This window comes from Hypomesus nipponensis, chromosome 21 (assembly GCF_054491055.1).
Source record: "Hypomesus nipponensis isolate SF chromosome 21, ASM5449105v1, whole genome shotgun sequence".
NCBI classification, from domain to species: Eukaryota; Metazoa; Chordata; class Actinopteri; order Osmeriformes; family Osmeridae; genus Hypomesus; species Hypomesus nipponensis.
In genome coordinates this window covers 5995721-6016113 of record NC_140381.1, presented here as the reverse complement: position 1 = coordinate 6016113, position 20393 = coordinate 5995721, and the positions used below count along the sequence as shown (strand labels likewise).

The 20393-nt window shown below is 46.4% G+C and overlaps 3 protein-coding genes across 4 annotated transcripts; all 3 read right to left on the bottom strand.

The window, feature by feature from the left end:
• Positions 1-108: 108 nt before the first annotated feature.
• On the bottom strand, positions 109-1978 carry LOC146237617 (uncharacterized). Its single transcript, XM_084686156.1, has 3 exons — positions 1544-1978; positions 1223-1339; positions 109-908 (listed from the first exon to the last, which is right to left on the bottom strand). The coding sequence occupies exons 1-3, from the start codon at positions 1631-1633 to the stop codon at positions 723-725; spliced, it is 393 nt and encodes a 130-aa protein (XP_084542282.1). The 5' UTR covers positions 1634-1978; the 3' UTR covers positions 109-722.
• A 117-nt stretch (positions 1979-2095) lies between these two features.
• On the bottom strand, positions 2096-3979 carry LOC146237616 (uncharacterized). 2 transcript variants are annotated; one of them, XM_084686157.1, is made up of 3 exons: positions 3650-3979; positions 2650-2766; positions 2096-2413 (listed from the first exon to the last, which is right to left on the bottom strand). In XM_084686157.1, exons 1-3 carry the CDS (start codon positions 3719-3721, stop codon positions 2222-2224), a joined length of 381 nt encoding a protein of 126 aa, XP_084542283.1. In that variant the 5' UTR covers positions 3722-3979; the 3' UTR covers positions 2096-2221. The 2 variants fall into 2 exon arrangements, with proteins under 2 accessions (XP_084542283.1, XP_084542284.1); XM_084686158.1 differs by lacking the exon at positions 3650-3979 and adding an exon at positions 2921-3621.
• Positions 3980-6594: 2615 nt separating this feature from the next.
• Positions 6595-18591, bottom strand: LOC146237615 (protein AF-17-like). Its single transcript, XM_084686070.1, has 20 exons — positions 18309-18591; positions 17364-17443; positions 17080-17134; positions 16456-16565; positions 15035-15138; positions 14757-14850; positions 13879-13995; positions 13674-13760; positions 13345-13492; positions 12008-12811; positions 11396-11559; positions 11183-11300; positions 11030-11096; positions 10678-10826; positions 9696-9887; positions 9268-9344; positions 8720-9078; positions 8004-8103; positions 7588-7767; positions 6595-7285 (listed from the first exon to the last, which is right to left on the bottom strand). The coding sequence occupies exons 1-20, from the start codon at positions 18415-18417 to the stop codon at positions 7253-7255; spliced, it is 3147 nt and encodes a 1048-aa protein (XP_084542196.1). The 5' UTR covers positions 18418-18591; the 3' UTR covers positions 6595-7252.
• Positions 18592-20393: the final 1802 nt, after the last annotated feature.

The window sequence follows — 20393 nt, the reverse complement described above, 5'->3', positions numbered from 1 at the left end:
ACTGTAAATTATTTAAACTTCAAGCACTACATTTGTCCGAGGGGAGGGGGAGACTTTCAGAATGTCCAAATGGAATCTGATGTATTATTGTTATTCTCATGCCAGACATTTGAATTCCAAGGGATTTTAATATTCGACCATGTCAACAATTGTATTTCCACATATAATGACATTCCTTCAGTTTATTTGGACCATCCTGCGATATTCTACAATTATCAGCCATATGTGCATGTTTTAGGTCATTAAAATGTTTACTTACTAGGGTTTGATTTGTCTTGTTCTGATTTTATGAAAGTACGAAATTTGCAAGTTGACCTGAACGCTACATTTTCTAAGCGATGGATTCACCCTGAGATGCAATACTTGATTACTCTTGTGCGTTTTGTATTCAGTGCATTTCAGTTAGTGAGCCAAACAATTCCTTTTACTGAACAGTAAATCTTAAAATAAGCCAAGGTCCTATACAAATTAGGATACACTCATAAACCAAGCTCAAAAGGACTAGCATCACCTTGTTCCATCTCATGTGCAGTAATCTGCATATGAGTAGTCCGCACTATATACATTTCACCATCAGTTCCCTGCGTGAAAGAAACTCATTCAAAGCTTAAGACCAAGAAGACCTCCACAAGATGACCTATGTTAGAGGTCCTAGACTCCAGGACCTTGAGGGACCACAGGAATTGTGTTACACACACACACACACACACTTCAGCTCCCCTTCAAGAGTTGGTCTGCTCCGGTATCTGGGCGGATTTGATAAAGTCCTGTTTGTGTGTGCCGTCGCAGTAGGGAGGGTTGTTGGTGTACTTGCAGCCGCACAACCAAGCCGTGGAGTCCTGCTCAGGGACGAACCGTAGAGGAACGAGGCCCTCGGCTTTTGTCTTGTGCGCACCGTCACAGAAAGGCTACGAAGCAAAGGGATGGGTGGTTATGCAAGGTTGAAATAGGGACGTAGATAGTGGGGACTGCTAATGTGACTGCATTGTTGGCATATAAATAGGGACACACAGTATGTGCCTGTCTCTACCCATGTGAAGAGTCCAGTGCAACATCCCCAATAAGGATTACACTATTAATTCATATTAATCAATTAATATTATTATTATTAACACTGGCAGGGATAGTGTTAGCATACGGTGATAAACATGTTTGTCCTCCCACCAGTGTTCAAACCAAATGCCTTTGATTGACAGGTAACAGGCATTATGATGCTGCTCACCTGTTTCTTACTGTGTCCACAAGTACACCATGAGTAACGTTTTCCACCAACTAGATCCACCTTCAAAGGCTTTTTGGAAGCAATGACTGGCTCTGAGGGGAGAGTGGATAACTGGGCCTGTAGGTTGGACAATTTACACAAATTAGGTACCCAAGTTAAAAAAAATACCGTGACAGAAAAGACACAAACAGCATGCTAGGCTCCTCCATTGACTCTCAGTCACCTAACAGCAGTGCAACATTGTAACCACAGTTCTTACGCAAATTGCACTCAATTATTTATGTGAGCCATTTGAACATTCATTTAGATTTGTTTGCTTACCTTCGGAGCCGCAATTTTCGATAATATCCAAGGTTGTCGCAAGGTTGTAGTGACCCATAAGCCGATCGTCTCTGAAATTTTTATGCTCATGTTTCCCTTTATGTTGTCAAGTGTGGTCAAGTCATGTGCACACTGCAAACTAATGAAGGTGTTGCGTATTATTATCTAGCAACTACCAAACAAAACCAGTAATTTATAACTTGTCATTATCTGAAAGGTAAATAGTTCAGGCCACCAAAGGCTTACCGCCCACCTTAACAACAAGGGGAAAACTGAGATTTAAAAGCAAACGCCAGGTCATGCAGAGGTCATTTCCGGATTGTCCACGTGGTCTAATGCCATTTCGATTGGTTACAGTTTTTTTTTCAGCGCAAAATACTATTTCGTAATTTCTTCCCCCATTGTTGTTGCATGAGGTTATGGTTGCTCCCTCCTGTACGTACACCAAAGAACATTGGCTAATGTCTATTCTCGACACATGACATTGGCTACATTATAACAACAGAAAACAACAAAAGACATGTTACATTATTGCAAGCACTGACAAATATCTTAAGGCACTTTTTAATTCAATATATGAAATAAGGACGGACTCAGAATACATTTAAAATGTATATATTGTGTTACATACTGGGAAGGTATGGAATATACCGTTTGGCCTGATTGAATATTTTCAGTTTAAGATTTAAATACTTTTTTCACTGACTTGACAATGTCAGTGAAGATGACTTTAAAATGCGTGCCATCACAGTTCGGCGCGTTTTTGGTTTGCTTACAGGCACACAGCATAAGTGTCTTGTCTTTATCTGGAGTGAAACGTAAAGGAGAAAAGCTGGGCGCTTTTGTCCTGTGAGTACCGTCACAGAAGGGCTGAAAATAAGAACAAAATATATCACTTTCCTTATTGAAAAAAAAAACACAAAAAAACATAAACATTAGGTATAGGTTACTGAATTTCCACATATTTAACTAGTTCCTATATGGTATGAGAAACTCAGCCTATGGGATTATGTTCATAACTACATTATAAATATATATATTTTAGTTAATATATGATTCCGTTTCTCTGAAACTAATTATTTCATGTCACACACTACGCTCCTCACTTGTTTCTTGCTGTGCCCACAGGTGCACCATGCATAGCGTTTGCCTCCGGTCACCTTCACCCTACAGGGCATCCTTGCCGCCACAACTGCCTGGGAGGTCTCCGTGGAGTACAGCATCTAAGGGGGGCGGAAGAGTCAGTCAGAAACAAATACGACATTTGACGATTTGGTTTTATTGATGCTTTTTGGAGGGCAGACCGGTAATTTAGACCCAAAGTTGGAGTTGGCAACACAACTGCTGACACCTGGAACTCGATGTTTGCAATGCTACCTTGAGGGAGTCAGGTGGCTGAGTGGGGTAGAGCATCGGGCTAGTAATCGGAAGGTTGCCAGTTCGATTCCCAGCCGGTGCAAATGACGCTGTGTCCTTGGCAAATGACGCTGTGTCACCCTACATACCTCGGGGAGAATGTCCCTGTGCATACTGTAAGTCGCTCTGGATAAGAGCGTCTGCTAAATGACTAAATGTACCTTCTAGGCAAAATCTTTTTCACTCATATTTAAAATAGCAGCAAAAAGGATCTGGAACAACTGGCAGGACTGTTTTACGTTTATCCAAATTATCTGAAGAGGGTAACACAAAGATAATGCAAACTTATATTTTGAGTTATTGAAGTTAACTAGTATACTAGCGATGATGGACTGCTCTGGTTAAAATTATTTTCATTTGTCACTGTTATGAAGGAATACATTCTGTGCCAAGGGTTAATGGTGGGCGTGTCCATTGGATAATTACATTGGTTTCATTCCTTCTGTTTTTTCCATTGCTGTCCAATACAGGCATACGTCTACAATAATCTACCCTTTCTTATATAAAAAAGTAAAAAAATACAATTAGACCCAAGTTTTTTTATGTACATGCCGGCTAACTTATGACTCATAACAGTGCAATACTTAGCGCACCCTCCCCCTAACACGACCATCAAAGGCTTGCAGTTAAAAACGTACACCCTCGTTCAACAATTACAAACGTCCATCATTATATATAAAGTATACTCACAAATGAATTTGGCACTGTTGCTATGACTTGAGGTAGTCTGAATGTTACAATACATCCTTGACGCACGGCCATAACAGCGTTTTTGTCACAACTAACCGAGTAGCGTATACTTCAGATTTGGGTAGGCTACTTCCCTGGTAGACACGAGGAAAGAAAAAAATCTAGGTCTGCAAACGTAAATATTGACCATAAACGCAGAAGGAGCAGCACAAAAACTCCAAGAGAAACTTGACTCTGTTCCAAAAAGTATGATTGAAACAATATGGTGTCCTCAGGTATAAGCTCGTCGGTAAATATTAAACCCCAGGGCAAGGTCTCTTCCGTCATGCAGTTTAGACAAATTACTGTGACGTCCAATCACACGTTTGTAGAAGCATGGACCAACAGTTTCCAGGTTTCATATTTTCAGATCCATATTAAGGCCGTTCCTTATTAAAATTTGAGTGGAGGTCAGTGGAGGTCAGATGCCTGAGCGGTTAGGGAATCGGGCTATTAAACAAGAGGTTGCCGGTTCGATTCCCGGCCGTGCATAATTACGTTGTGTCCTTGGGCAAGGCACTACTTGCCTCGGGAGAATGTCCATGTAAGTTATTCTGGATAAGAGCGTCTGCTAAATGTAAATGTAAAGTGTTACATTCTCCTATCATCTTAAATGGGTTACCTTAACATCATGTCAATTTTACATGATATTCTGTAAAATACACCAGTTTAATAATGTGTTAAATGTATTATAGTGGCTGGGTTCAGCAAATCAGAGTTCTCAAAGCCAAGTATGGAAGAATATGCTATGTCAAATACATTTGTAAACAGAAAAAGTTCAGTCATTGTTCTTTTTTATTTTACACAAAAATATCAAAATACTTTACAGGGAATTTCATCTAAATATTGGCAAATTAATTTTGATTAATTTTCTCAATTACACTGTACAGTGACAAATCGCTTGTCCTTTTAAAAATGCAGTGCTGATTCTTTTTAATTTCCTTTTTTGTTGTTGAACAATGCATTTAAAAACTATGCATAGTCTTATCTTGGTATTTAGCAACAGAATTAATGCATTTCATGTCTCAAGAAGCAATTTGTTTCTTCTCGAACATTATTCAGACAGGTGCTTAAATATGTTGTAATACATAAGATACACAGAACAACATACATAACATGGAATATCTTTGATACCCAAACTTCAAAGCTTAAAAATGAATGTGTCTTTACACAAACACATTTAAGTATACAACTTGTACTCAAAACAAATAAAAAAGTATTTAAAAAAAGATGTACATTTAATTGGGCCAAAAATAGCCCCAGTGCAATGCGGGAAAGACACCCCTTCAAAATTCCTTTGCAGTACCCTTTCAGTCAAACAATCTCTTGGACGTTTTCTCACTTCGATTTTTACCTTAATTGTACAACAACTGATAAGGACGTACAGTACTTCGTAAACTGAAGACTACCTTGGGAAGTCTTGTCAACACACTGGAATAGGCTCATGGGTTATCAACGTTATGAAACAATCTCCTATAGTCGCTGCTACAGTATTTCATCAACTAACGAAGTTGCTTGAGGTTCTTCACTGACACCTATCTACAGAAACAGAACAATAGAACTCACATGTACGGGAGATCACTATCAAGAGCTTGCAAAAAGAAACATAAAATGGTTCAAATGTTCTTTGGCCGAACACAAGAAAACATCAGTTGTAACAGCAGGAAAAGTATTCCTCGCCTCTTGACTAAGACTGAGTCTAAGGACATTAATTAGTGGCCAGTATTAATACATGAGCTAGATGGGAGGATCACGATCAGTGCTTATAAGACACACAGGAAACTGGAAGATCACGAAAAAATAAGCTTATCATAAGGTAGATCAAGAGTTTATCTATGTACTTTACCATGCGGTAACATGTAACGAGACACCTGATGGAGATCCGACACAATGCAGATGTTACAATGGCAAGGAGTCGGGTAGAAGACCGCTTTCCTTTGGACTAAAAAAAACCCCTAATGATTTTGTCGAAACTGTTTTCAAAGGTTATTACCACAATTGAAGAACTTTGCACCTTGTCATGTCAGTGCTATTTTGAATATTAATTTGTATCATGGCTGTTTTTAAGTCAGTAAAGAGCCACTGCAGTCACACCATTTCCTATGCCGTTACTGTGACATCATCATCATCATGCTGGAGTGCGTCTGGTTACATGTCACCCTCTAAAACAAACCACTGTCCTCAAATCCTTCAGGAACAACAGAGCACTACAGTTCATCTTAGGACAGATTTACGATACAAATGATTCAGTCATCAGTACAGTTATTCACATGATGCGATTGTTGATTTGTCATGATCTACGAAGGACGTGTGGGGTAGAGGAACTGGGACTATCCTCAGTTTGCAACATAGATGAAGACAAATCAAACAAAGAAGATCAAAGAAAACCGGCCCTCCAGGCCCTTCAAATGTTTTCCTCATTAAACCTAGCTTCATTTATTAAGGCATATCAACTTCTAACAGTATTGCTAAAATAACTACTAGCTTCCAGGCATTAAAATAACATTATGTACAACAGAAACCAAAAAATGAAAAAATAAACCCTAACACTAACAGACAGAGTGCAAAATATTCATATAAATCACAAAAGTGTCAGTTCCCAGTGGCCTATGAAGTACCAAATATCCTGTAGAAAGTTCTACGGAAACGGTGACTTTGCTTGATAGCTGCTATCAAACAAATCACACCAATTTTGGAGATAAAATACATTTCTCATTTATGTTGCCGCACAACTTGAAACAACGTCAAAATGTTTGGTTTAGTTTGGTTAATCTCGGCAGCGGCACAATAGACATTTCTTTATGGATTCTCAGGGAGTTGGCAGAGGGTGTGCCCGGCCCATCTTGGAGATGCAGGTCGGTACACACCGACCACCATAGCTGTTTGTTTACGGGGGGGGGGGGGGGGAGCAGAGACCAGTATAAGACGGTTGGGAAGACGAGCATAGAGGAAGACAGAGAGGGTCCGTGAGAGGTGGCAGGCAGAACATTGAGGATGGCCTTCGTCCCCCTCCAAGGACGAACAACACGTAAGTCGGTTTTGGCTCTAACAAAATTGATCGCAGAAGTGCTTTTAAGGACTGAAGGTCCAGATTTTTTAAGGTCCAGGAACATTCTGGTCGAACTGAAGTGCCATCTAAGATGGGATCCAGGAAAACCCTATAGATAACAGCCTTCATTGGAGAAGGCAATGGCCATGGCTTCAAGAGCAAACCCCATTGGTCTGGTTAACGAATTAGTGCAATTTTATAAGAGACCACTGTATTCATGTTCTCTAAAGCTGCCTACACACAACAAAACTGTAGGAGACAAAACCTCTCCAATATAAAGAAAAAAATCATGAAAAGCATAACTGTTAAAAGTCTGGTCCATTATACATTCATAAAAGAGGGGTGATAGAGCTGATAGATCAGGACAGAGAGAAAGAGAGAAGGAAAGGGGAGAGAGAGAGAAATAGACTTGTTAGATTTAAGGTGACCTCAGTTTAATTTTGAACCGATTCGGATCAATCATCCTCCTTTTTTGATAGCGATAGCTGCTCCAATTTGAGGAGAGAGTGATATCATCAGATCTTTTCTCCGCCCTTCTCTCCCGCAGACTGAAAAAACAAATGCCCATATCATATCAAATGAGGTCAAAAGCAAAGTCACAAGTTAACACGTTGAACTTCATGTTCGGCTTAACCGCGTCACCTTGTTTACATCCTCTATCTCTACCATTTATCACTGGAAAGTAAAGTGCAAAGCCATCATGGCCAAACTTTCCTTTGAGTAGTTTGAGTACACTACATTACATTTAATCATTTAGCAGACGCTCTTATCCAGAGCGACTTACAGTAAGTACAGGGACATTCATTAGTAGTACAGAAGTATTCAGTAACAGTAGCATCGCCACACTCACCCCTGGCTTGTGAAGTGCGCTCTCCTGCAGCCCAAAGAGAGGGTTCCCCTGGCCCCCTTGGCGGGGCGAGGCGGTCGCCGAGGGCAGCAGGCCGGGCGACTGGGCGACCATTGGCGAGAGGTGCTGTATCTCCCTCTGTCTCTGCTGCTGCAGCATCTGGTACACCAGCACCTGCTGCTCCTGAGGAGGGCGAGGGAAGAGAGGGGCAAGACTTCAGGGACCTGGTGCGGGGCGTAAGCAAACCTGTTTCGCCGTCACGCCACCTGAGGAATCCCTTCTCTCTCGGTGCCCTGCGGCTTCTCGGGGCCTATCAGTGGTTTCGGTGTTCCTATCCTTTCTTAGTTCACACGAAGCCTGGAAACGGAGGGGGGTTCTAGAAGGTGTAAGTGTGTGCGAGGCGGGAGATGTTTCCTCACGGGGGTGAAGTGCTGCGAGGTGAGGAACTGCTGAAGCTGCTGGTGCTGCTGCTGCTGCTGAAAGAGGAGCTGCTTCTGCTGGTCGGACAGCAGGGAAGACCTGCCACACAGGGAACACACGGGGAAATGACGTGTCACACAGGGGAAATGACATCAAGGCGCAAGGAAACGACATCATGCACGAGGAGAACAGACGAGATCAAGCTTTTTCAGTCGGTCTTGGCAGCATCAGTCGGAACTACCAGAGGCAACATGTGACGCGTCGACAATTCCCACAACGAGGGACATCAAACACCCAAACCAACAGCTCGCATTCCAGAGGCTTCTATGAGGTCTCTGGAATGCTTTGGGATTTCATTCCAGAGGCTTCTATGAGGTCTCTGGAATGCTTTGGGATTTCATTCCAGAGGCTTCTATGAGGTCTCTGGAATGCTTTGGGATTTCATTCCAGAGGCTTCTATGAGGTCTCTGGAATGCTTTGGGATTTCATTCCAGAGGCTTCTATGAGGTCTCTGGAATGCTTTGGGATTTCATTCCAGAGGCTTCTATGAGGTCTCTGGAATGCTTTGGGATTTCATTCCAGAGGCTTCTATGAGGTCTCTGGAATGCTTTGGGATTTCATTCCAGAGGCTTCTATGTCCTAGCAGATCCCAAAGCACAAAGCTAGGATCAGCCTTGGTGTCCATTACTAGAAGGTGAGAGGCCTTGGTACTCACGGGCTCATGCTCTTAGGCAGCTGCAGCCCCTGGGGGTTGAGAGGAGGGGGCTGTGGCCGGAGCGCCGGCAGGGTGGACTGCAGGGCGTTCAGCCCCGGAGACTGGATCACCCCGTTCAGGCTACCCAGCATGCCGTTCATGTTCAGCTGAGGACTTCCAGCCAGTGACGCCATGAGCCCGCTCACCGTGGGGAGGGTGGAGCCACCAGCCTGATTGACGGAGCCCAAGCCGTCACTCAACCCACGGGCCAGTCCGTTCAGTAGGGGCTGGCCGAAGGAGGCGGGGCTCGGTTGAAGGGGCGGGGTGCTCTGGAAGGAGAGGGAGGAGCTACTGCGGGATGGACTCCCAGAATGAAGCTCCTAGAGAGGGAGAAAACAAGGCCGGAACGTCGGACATGTACACGTCTAAAAATGTTTCAATGCCGATTCAACCGCACTTCATATGCTGTTCCTAGTAATAACATAGTACTGTAAGATATAATAAATCTCTCTCAATCACTTGATCCCTTCATTCATCTGAGATCCGCACATTGTCAGTTGGGGACTAACCTCAGAGGAGGTCATGAAGGAGGTGTCGTTCAGGTAGCAGCTTTTAGACAGAGGGCTCTTGTTGGTGCTGAGGTGGTCTGGGGGAGCCAAGACACAGCGAGAGATGCACAAACCCAATAAACACACCGTTTCTGGATACGAGGATAGCACATGAAGTCTGTGTGTGTACTTGAAAAAAGCGGAATAAGATCCACTGGATGGACAGACCGGGTGCTGTGACTGGAAATAGGCATTGCTTCATCATGCAGATGGAGGGGGAAAAAAAGATGAAAGGAAGGGATGAAAGAGGAGGAGGAGGAAGGGCTGGAGGAGGATGAAAAGAAGGAGGAGGAAGGGTGGGAGGAGGTGGAAGTGGAAGGGAAAAGGGGAGGCGCTGTGGAGGGTGGAGGGAAGAAGGAAGGGCGGGGGGGGGGGGGGAGGGGGAGTACCGTGGCCGGAGGACAGGAAGCTGACGTGGGCCGGGGCAGACACGGGGGCCTGGGCCTGGGGAGGGAAGGGGACAGACAGCTCCACGTTGAGCAGCTGCAGGCGCTCCTTCTTGGCCGTCAGGCTGAGGATCTGGTCCTGGAGACGCTGGTTCTCCTGCTGGAGGGAGTGCAGGGACTGGAGCATCTCCACAACTGCGGAGAAGAGAGAGAGAGAGAGGGGGATGGAGGGAGGAGTGGAGAGGGGTCGGAGGAAGAGAGGTTGGAGGGGTCGGAGAGATGTAGAAAGAGAAGGAGAGAGGAAGACAAAGGGAGGTGGGGGGAGGGAGAGGGAATGTGGGAAGGACGCAGGGGAGGTAAGTTAGCAAACAAAAGAATGACAGAGAGTGAGAGGAGAAAAACATGAAAAGATAATATTGTTTTGTGTTACAGTGTGTTACAAATGCTTTGTCATACCTTCAGCAAAGTGAGTCATGTCTCATTGTGCTATTTTTGCCCTAGGATACATTCATCATTTTTGAATAGAAATAGTCTCACAGTAGGACCTATTCAGGGTTGTGTGTACATTATAAATCAATTCAGGATGACACCAACTCACTGGCCTTTCAAAGAGCCTGAACAAAGATTAAGCTTCAGGTCTACGGTTGAAGGAAACGGCAAAAAGACACACTTAAAACAGTTCAATACTGTATCCCTGCATTGTAACTGTGCTCAGGTAAAAGAGCAAATTAACTAGCTTGAATTGAATTGAAGTTGTTTTTTTCATCCGTCAATGGTTGCTATGGGTCAGACAAGACAATAGCACGACGGAAGACCTTTCAACTGGTAACCAATCAGGAGTAAACTAGAGAAGACAATTCCATCTAGTAAACACAGCAGATACCCTCTAGAAGGTAAACAAGCCTGTTTATGGATCTTAGTGAACCTTTTAGGGTCATTTTGTCCCACCATTTGTGTGCTTGGTAAAGCACCAAGTCCTACTCACTGTTGACCCCCATCTCCTCGTTGCTGTGCTTCTCCAGCAGCAGCTCAATGTGGGAGCTGGACGGAGGGACGTTCTCCAGGCGACCTCTGACCCCGTTGCCCAGGCCCTCCCTCTGGTCGAACAGCAGAGGGAGACAGCTCATGGGAGACCTGGGGGGAAATGGTGAAGATGAGGGGGGACGGAGGGAGGGAGGGGGAGGGAGGGAAGGAAAGGACCAGGAGGAAGAGGCAAAACCGCGAGAAGCCATCAATGACCCGAGCCCTCGTAACAGAGACAAATCCAGCATTTGTTCGAATGGTGCGATAAGGACATGCAGGTCTGATGGAAGGAGACTAGTCTAGAGGCTGCTCACTGTGAGGAGAGACTCTCCCTGGGGGAGCTGCCCTGGCACGGATAGCGACAGTCATCCAGGTCACAATCTGTGGATCAAACGACATGTCGATGACCCCCTCCACATGCTGGAGCGTACTTGGACATACTGAGGCGGTGTCGGTGTGTGTCTGACCTGGCAGTGAGGTCTGGGCTTGGCTCAGTAGTGGGGGCAGGGTGGGGCCAGTGGACATGCAGCTGCCAAAGCCCTGAGAGGAACTAAGACTGTAGGACGAGCTGGAGCCTGGGTGGACCTACACACACACACACACAACATCTCCATTACGGGCCTTTGAACCCACTTTGACAGCGACAGTGTCAACCCGGTCGCCAGTCCCCCCTCGCGTACCTGCGCGTTGGGGGCGGAGTTAACTTGAGGAAGGAGGGTGGAGGAGTGGGATGGGAGGAGTCCTGAGGAGAGAGGAGTGGTGCATACACCTCCACCCAGCGTTAACGGGGGGAGGGACATGCCCCCGCCCAGAGAGAGGGGGTCCTTGTGAGTGCTGTAGATGCCTGGAGGGGACGAGAGAAAGATGCATGTTTTGAGTGACACACACACACATACGCACGCACGCACGTCGCACGCACGCATTCACAAACACACCCACCAGTTAACTACACCAGTGGTGAGATATTATCGCATAAGAACTAGAACAGGAAGTCAGATGAGTCATTGGTGTTCCTGCATTTACTGTTGGCAGACATGCAAAAACCACATTCTAAAACGCCTAGCGACAAATCAGAAACTAGAAGAAACTGCACACTGCAACTAATCTTGTTCAAGAGCAAGCGGAATACTCACTTGACATGTTACCAAACATGTTGGCCATGCACTGTGCTACTTTCATTACCTCACAGATCTATCAAGAACAGCAGACAGTGAAATGCTGACTAGTGTCACAAGTGTGTCTGTACGCCGCTCCTCTGACAGGAAGTGACACGCACTCAACTGCACACTCACCAGAGCCGAGCAGGATGTTACTGCGGCTGGAGGACAGGCTGCTGGAGGAGGCTGTGGGGGCGGAGGGGGGCAGGGTGGAGGGGTAGGCGGCCTGGGGGAGGGTGGGGGGGCTGGGGTAGAGTGAGGAGGGGGCGGCCAGAGGGGGCGGAGGAAGTGGGGCAGCGTGAGCTGGTTGTTGGTGGTGATGGTGTGCCTCCTCCCTCCTCTCCCGGTTCTTGCTCCCTCGCGGCCGCCCGGGGCCGTGGCGACTCTTTTTGTTACCACGGTGACGCCTCTCCCTGGGTGGTGGCGGCGGTGGCGGCGGTGGTGTTGCTTTGTCTTCCTCTAGGTCCGCCTCCTCCAGGATCGGGGGTGTGGTCAGGTGTGAGGGCTTGCAGAGCGACTTGGAAGGCTTGTAATCCCCGGAAGAGATTTTACGGATCTTACCACTGCTCAGCCCCGACGAGGAAGTGATACGCATGATGGAGCCGATGGTGGAGATGGTGACCTTGGTCTCGAAAGAGCTGTTCTCACCCTCTGACCTCTGGTGACCCTGTGAGCCCTCTACAGGCGTCAGGGCCGGAGGCTGCAGTGAAGGCTTGCGGTATTTGCTCTCCTCTACCTCCTCCTCTTCTTCCTCCTCGTCCTTCGCCACCTCTTTTTCGTCCTCCTCCTCCTCATCCGCCTCTGCCACCGTCCTCCTGAGACGCTCCTTGCGGTCTTCGGCTGCGTGGCCGTCACTGCCTCGGTCGTGGTCGCGCTCCAGCCGAGAGGAGGAGGACGAGTACTGGAGGAAGTCCTGAGCCGAGGTAAGGGAGCCGCCGCCTGAAACCACCCAAAACACTTTGAGCGTTTCAGTCGTGGCCATACGTTTTGGCAATGACAAATGTTGTGTTTTGCAAAGTTTGCTGGTTTCAGTATTTGAGGAAAATGTTATCACGTGTTTCCATGGAATGCTGGAATCACAATAAGGCACGTTTCATATTTTGTTAAACTTTTTTGGGGGCGAACATTTTCAATATATGCAAATAGTCCCCTCTTTTACAGCAGTCAATCTGCTCTTAAAATCCAATCAAGATGATTTCACCAGATGATATGACTTAATGAAAGTATGTTAGCAGTCATTTTATTCCAAGGCCCAGCAAGCTTTGCAAACACTAAATGTACGTAGTTCCCAATACTTTCGGCTATGGCTGTACATCAGAAAACACTGATACCACACACCAAATAAAACACACCAGGTTACAAGCATACAAACCTAGTTCCCAAACATATGAAATATCCCAAACATAAGGTATTGGCAGGTAGTGTCCATTGTGCTGGCAGGCGTGTTAGCGTGCACAGATGGAGGTTAGTACCCGTGTTGAAGGGGCTGGACGAACAGGAAGACGAGGAGCAGCTCTTGCCAGTACTTCCTGTTTTCTTGTTGCGGTGACCCAGTCCATGCGAGCTCAGCTTCTTGGACTTCCCCTCGCCGTCCTTGGTGCCGTGGTGACCAGATGACAACTACAGAAGAGTAGTGGGCGGAGGGGAGTTCACGTTGCTATGGTGACTTGTTGATCAGTTGTGGTCGACGTGTGTTGATGATACGCTTTCAAAGCCGAGGGCTTAGTTGTTGTAGAGACTGTGCAACCAATGAGTATTTGTATGTTCACCTCAAGGGTTAGGAGAAGGGGATAATGACTACCTTGTCGACGCTGCTGGTCAGGGAGGAACCCAGACTGTCTGACGACTTCTTGTGCCTCTCCTTCTGCCTGGTCTTGTCCTTGTGGCTCTGGAGGAGCGGGACAAACACCTGGGCGTTAGACTAGACAGGACCCACCCACACAGACAGACAGACGGACTGAGAGACTGCTGGACATGGAGAGATAGGGAGAAACCCTCAAACACACCTTCCTGGGCCGGTGGTGATGGGAGCTGTGCTTGTCCTGGGAGGGGGAGGTGGAGCGCCCCCTGGAGTGGCTGAAGGAACTGCTCGTGTTCTCGCCACTGGAACGCATCTTCTTCTGCTGTGGACGCCACAGAGAGGGGAGACACAGGGTCAACGCTGGTGTAGCTAGCTGGAACTACAGGATAAACAGTGGTGTAGCTAGCTGGAAGTACAGGGTCAATGCTGGTGTAGCTAGCTGGAACTACAGGATAAACAGTGGTGTAGCTAGCTGGAACTACAGGGTCAATGCTGGTGTAGCTAGCTGGAACTACAGGGTCAATGCTGGTGTAGCTAGCTGGAACTACAGGGTCAATGCTGGTGTAGCTAGCTGGAACTACAGGGTCAATGCTGGTGTAGCTAGCTGGAACTACAGGATAAACAGTGGTGTAGCTAGCTGGAACTACAGGATAAACAGTGGTGTAGCTAGCTGGAACTACAGGGTCAATGCTGGTGTAGCTAGCTGGAACTACAGGATAAACAGTGGTGTAGCTAGCTGGAACTACAGGATAAACACTGGTGTAGCTAGCTGGAACTACAGGTGGTTTAGCTAGGTATAACTACAGGATAAAAACTGGTATAGCTTGCTATTACTACAGGGAAAACACCGCTATAGCTGGAGCATCCAGTATTTCTTTAACAAATGCTTTTATGCAAAGTGACATACGGGTGTGGACCTGAATCCATGCCATGTTTCATTCTCAGAGAGCAGACTAAATAGACAAGCAGACCACAAGACTGACTGCTAGATTCACATGGATCAAGGATCAAAAGAAAATAGCTCAACTCAAAACGTTCACTACAAGACCATGGTTTGTGCCTCTCTAAAGCCAGACTCCTTACCATTTTGCTGTAATGGTGCTTACAGTAGCCACAGTACTTCACATTGTCAGCCTCGGGGCCCTCCTCTTCACACAGCAATCCTGCCATCTGGGCACTACACAAGGTCATAGGGTCAGACAGAAGCACACAAACACACACATATGCATGCATGAACAGACACACACACCCACGCACACACATATCAAGACACAACAAGGGTAACAAAAAAAAGGAGAAGCACTTTCACACTAAAGCAAGAGTCAGAGCACACACACACACACTCAGACAAACGCACTCACCACGTGACGTGGAAGGCCTGTCTGCAGCCCTGTCTGTTGCAGGTCATGCAGGCTCCACAGGCTGCTTTGCTCTCCCTCCCATGGTCCTCACAGATGTAGCATGTCTGACACAGAAAAAGAGGAAGGACAGACAGATGGAAAATGAGAGACGGCTCTGAGAACACGGCTCAGGTTGTCCACCTCCGACGTCAAGACGACCCGAAAGGGACTCGCATACGCCAAACGCTACACGATGCTAGGAACTGTAGGTGGGATTTGAGAGAAAACTCGATTCCTGTCTGCGCGTTTTCGACTGTCACCAATACTAGCTAGTTATGAAACATTCCCCACCCCACCCCCTCCCCGCCCGCCCCCCTTGTGGCTGCCCCACAGCCAGACCTAGCAACAGGTGCTGGACTAAGAGCAGCAGACTCCTTACCTTCCACCCCTATTACTCCTCCTCCCTCCTTCCCTCTCTCACCCTCCTACTCTACCACCTTCTTCTTTCTTTCTCTCTCTCTCTCTCTCTCTCTCTCTCTGTCTTTCTCTCTATCTCTCTCTTCCCCCCCACCGTCATTCTACCTCCTCCTCTGCTCTCCCTCCCCCCCTCCCTCACTCATAATATGCCAACCACATGTTGGTGGTGTGTGTGTGTGTGTGTGGGGGGGGGGGGCAGAGAGACAGCATCTGGATGCACTATAGATAGAGGATAGAGAGAGTATGGGGGGGGGGGGTGCGTTTCCAGTTTTCACTGTCCACTAGATAGAACACAGTGTAAGACTACAACAAGCTGATCTAGATGAAAGACTCTGTCAGGCCAGAGCTGGATACAATTTACTGTAGCTGACACTGGGATCTGGAAGCAGCACATTACATTACACACACACACACACACACACACACACACACACTGACAGACACACACACTGACAGACACACACACACACACACACAAACATGCACGCTTCACATTGTACGGCCAGCTTCTCCACGGTCCATCGTTGAGTCTCCCAGCAGAGTGATGCAATTGCATAAAAGCTTCCATTCAAAATCTCATGTCAAGTATTGATTTTTCACAATGGGCACCATTCAAGGCAACCATTAGCCATAAAAGCAAGCACTCCATCAGAAGCACCCTGATACTACACGACCCAGATGGCAGTTTTAAATGGGATGTGCAACAGTACGCAAAAAATAACAAATATTCCATGTAGAGAATAATACATAGTAAATATGACTCCATTGTTCTGCCAAAATCTTCTCTAAAGAAAAAAAAAAATTAAGCATCGTTTGTCATATCAACGAACAGTGAGACTCAACAACCTGGTCAAAAAAACAACCGGACCAGATGGACTGTAGAGAGAAGACACTGAGGAGGGAGAGAGAGAAGCTGTGAGAAGGAGGAAACAGGGGAGCAGGGAGGGGTGTGGCAGGTGGGGTACCTTGATGTATCTCTCGTGGGGGACGTACTGGAGGATGATTGGCTCCATGGTCAGGACGTTGGCGAACTGCACCTCAGGGATGTACAGAGCGCACACAACGTGGGCCCAACCTGGAGTGGAGACCAGCAGACCATGGCAGAATCAATACACACACACACCCATGCCCACACACAGACACACACGCACACACACCCAAACGCGAGAACACACAAGACATGTGTGCTTGCACATACACACACACACACACACACACACACTTACAGTTACCAAAACATAGTGTAGGCCCTACATCTAAGGCCCGGACAACATTGAAGGACGAAGGATTACAGCATGAACTAAGACAAGGGCAAAACAAGTCGGCGTCAGATGGTTGAGCGGTAAGGGAGTTGGGCTAGTAATCAGAAGGTTGCCGGATCGATTCCCCACTTTGCAAAATGACGTTGTGTCCTTGGGTAAGGCACTTCACGCTACTTGCCTCGGGGGGGAATGTCCCTGTACTTACTATAAGTCACTCTGGATAAGAGCGTCTGTGAAAGGAGGTGGAGAACAGGAAGTGCATAATGGACGGAGGGGATCAAAGTGGGAGAAGATGAAGGAAAAGACCCCCCCCAGATAAGGTTTTACCTCCACTGTCTGTCCTCTTGAGTGCTCCATCTTTGTGGGGGCACAGCTCACATCTCTGAAGGGAAAACACAAGAGAGCAGACCTCACTGGACCATGGACCATCACTGTCTAATCCTGACGCATAATCAGCACCCTATTAGACATGGCATTGGAGGTATGTTTACATAAACAGCACAGAAAACACATCCATGCTGGTGTTTACTGTAGCGCATCGCCTGTCGTCGCCATGCTAAGATGAAAGGATGTCGGTGCTCGTCATGTAAATATAGTGGAGGTGCACTCACCACTCGCGCTGCTCTTTCCTGTGACTCACACTTCCTGCAGAACCACGGCCCAGTGGGCACTTGAACGATGCCATAGCATGCTGCGACACACACACACGCCCACATCCACACACACACACACACACACATCCACACACACACACACACCCACATCCACACAGACACAAAAAGACAACCGTTTCTTCTTTAAGAATTTTGGAATTAGGAATATTCGATTCATATCAACATGTTGCACAGAAATCATTGTCATAGGAAATAGTCTTTGTTTATAAATGTAGTCTAAATATGACTACAGACACTTTAGGACGTGATATTATAAGGTGCAGAATGCAATCAAATCACCACCACCACCACCTGAGTTTTAAGAGTTTTCACAGAATAAAAAAAAATATGATTACAATAATGATTACACGTGTATGTTTACTTTCTTAAACAACATTGATTGTAAGGATCCCTAAAGAAGAATGAAGTTGAGGCTATGCACTATTCAAGTGGCCTACCGGACCACAACTTTCATCACAAAAGAAGGAAATCGGTTTAGAAGTGGGGTTACATTTAGAGTGAGCTCCTAAAATTGTACGGGATGTTGTTAAGTTAAAAAATGTAAGCCTCAACGACACATAATATCAACAAAGCATTCGGATGCATTCAGGAAACAATGTATACGTGGGCCTTTGAGGCAGCTGTCCCCAGCTGTAGATGTAGCCAATAAGCTACAAACGGTGGGTAACTTTGTATCGAATATTAGCAACGCGACCGAACCGGCGCCATAAGGCTTAATGTCATTTTTCATGTCCCATCTGCTAACCATGTCAAAGGATATAGAAGGAAATAACACCCCCTCACACGCACCAACAGAGAGCGACGGGTCCTCACGCACGTAGCGCACCTATACCCATCCTCCCGGAAAGCGGTAATTACACTGTAATAGAGCGAGCTAGTTACCTTGGTGCACAGCGACGCTGCACCCATGTCCGTCACAGTACACAAGCGGATTCTCAGCCCAGCCTCGCTCATCGGAACACACGCAGCAACCTCCAACCATTTCCCGCATACTGTTCCCATAAGGTTATTTACTCGGTTCTGCGACGACTCAACCTCGCCAGGCTGTTAAGTTGTCCCCGACTTTAACGGTGTATCAAGCATGGTATTGATGGTAGGCGTGCTATAGTGCAATCAAGAATGAATCTCAGCGTGCGGTTCGGGTACAGCGAGTTTTCCGTGATGTCCTCCCGTACCCAGTCGAACCGCTGCAGTGCGCATGCTCAGACACGCTGAATAGAATCAGTCTCACTGTGTGAAGGTGGCAACATCTTTCCTTCTTCATCTGTTTTCACAGTGTTTTGTGCTCGTTAAAAGTATAATGTGCCCTTACTCTTTTAAATACGTTAGTACACCAGAAAAGACATTTGGGCTTCGCGGTATTTAATAGCAGTCTGTAACGCCGATGAGAGTGTTTGGGTGGATACAACAGACATGCCTACAAAAGTGTCTGCTTCTAGCGGTACTTAAAAACACACAGCGCCATCTTTTGGGAACCTCTGTCCGAATCGAAATGTCCAGCAGCCTCAAAAACACACAGTTCAATTAGGTCACATTATTAACAGACTCCATGAAGAAATATAAAATAAACGGAGAGAAAAATAAAATAAGGAATATTTTCAGAGTTTACGTTCTAGAATATTGTCTGCATGGCTAAATAATCAAAACATCTGTTCTTGAATCTGACTGCAAAACTCCTGAAAATTCAATTTTGCATCGTCATTGCAGGGAAGCTTTCATGACAAAGATAGAGACCATTCTCTTCCCTCACCAGAGCCCTTAAAGTCATTTGGGAGAGCAGGACTCTAGGGACCATGATACACAACACCAAGGTAGAAATAAAAAGGCCCCCGTTGGCTTTGTCACGTTAAGTGGTCTATGGACCCGCAGGGCCACAAACCTGAAAGAGTGTTGTCCTCATGCCCCACTCCAACCCCTGCCTTTGAGCCACCAGCATTTTGTGTTTTGCTGTTGTTTATGCCACTGTTTATACCACTTATGTGTGGTATATGTGATTTTACTCTCCCCCCCCCCACCCCCCTCTTCAGAAGGCTTCTGTGCAGGGGAGAGTGAATGCCCACACCGCTAAGGACATGCAGCCATCCATCAACAAAGTCTGTCCCCAGTGGGGCCCCTCGTAAAAGGGCATGGTTAAGAGCTCTGTGCCCTGGTTGGCCTGAGGACTGCTGATGGAACCATCTGGAAGAACAGCCTTCTGAGGAGGAGCTGAAGGTCCAGGATGTGATGGCCTCTAACTGGCCTCAGACCGGGTTCAACAAGCCAACTGCCCCCATTGTAAGATAATATCACACTCTATTCCATTCCATTATGATAATTACATCGATCCATTATATCTTTACTTTGGGTGTATTAAACATAGCATTGTATGAGATTAGATGCTATTAGGAGATTGAATGTCTGGTTAAATGTCCGTGCACCGGAAATCCTAAGTGTTATTTCGCCCGTTGATGTCGGATTTGAAAACAATTGTGTTAAACAACCAGTGTGTGCCTTTTGATGTTATTCTCTTCAACTAAGGCTGGACAAGCTGATCCACGAAGGCAGGCTTATTGGTGGGGCAGTGCCTGGACTCACTGGGGACTGTGGTGGAGATACGGGCAAGCTTTTGGCCATCATGGGCGATGTCAATCACCCCCTCCACCATGTCCTGGCAGGACAGTTCAGCAGACTCTGTAGCGGGCGGCTCAACACCCTACGTTCTCAGACTGAGCGTCTTAGGAGGTCCTTTGTCCCAGCTGTCATAAAACTCTAATATAACACTCTAATACATACACTGTTTTGCACTATACATCTACAATATACATTTTATTTGATTTACATAACTTATTGTATTGTCTTTTTGTATTGTACCGTAGGCTACTGTCTGTAAATAGCGTCTGTTATTATTGTAAATATGAGAGCTGCGAGAGACACCTGAATTTCCCCACGGGAATAATAGACTATCTATCTATCTATCTATCTATCTAT

Coding starts and splice junctions, on each gene's coding strand:
- LOC146237617 (XM_084686156.1), bottom strand. CDS start 1,633: ATGAGCATAAAAATTTCAGAGACGATCGGCTTATGGGTCACTACAACC. Junction 1,340..1,543: donor CGAAAATTGCGGCTCCGAAG/GTAAGCAAACAA, acceptor TCCAACCTACAG/GCCCAGTTATCCACTCTCCC. Junction 909..1,222: donor GTGGACACAGTAAGAAACAG/GTGAGCAGCATC, acceptor TTTGCTTCGTAG/CCTTTCTGTGACGGTGCGCA.
- LOC146237616 (XM_084686157.1), bottom strand. CDS start 3,721: ATGGCCGTGCGTCAAGGATGTATTGTAACATTCAGACTACCTCAAGTC. Junction 2,767..3,649: donor CAACAGTGCCAAATTCATTT/GTGAGTATACTT, acceptor CGCCCCCCTTAG/ATGCTGTACTCCACGGAGAC. Junction 2,414..2,649: donor GTGGGCACAGCAAGAAACAA/GTGAGGAGCGTA, acceptor TCTTATTTTCAG/CCCTTCTGTGACGGTACTCA.
- LOC146237615 (XM_084686070.1), bottom strand. CDS start 18,417: ATGCGGGAAATGGTTGGAGGTTGCTGCGTGTGTTCCGATGAGCGAGGC. Junction 13,996..14,756: donor AGCACCATTACAGCAAAATG/GTAAGGAGTCTG, acceptor TGGCGTCCACAG/CAGAAGAAGATGCGTTCCAG. Junction 7,768..8,003: donor CCTCGCAGCACTTCACCCCC/GTGAGGAAACAT, acceptor CGCCCTCCTCAG/GAGCAGCAGGTGCTGGTGTA.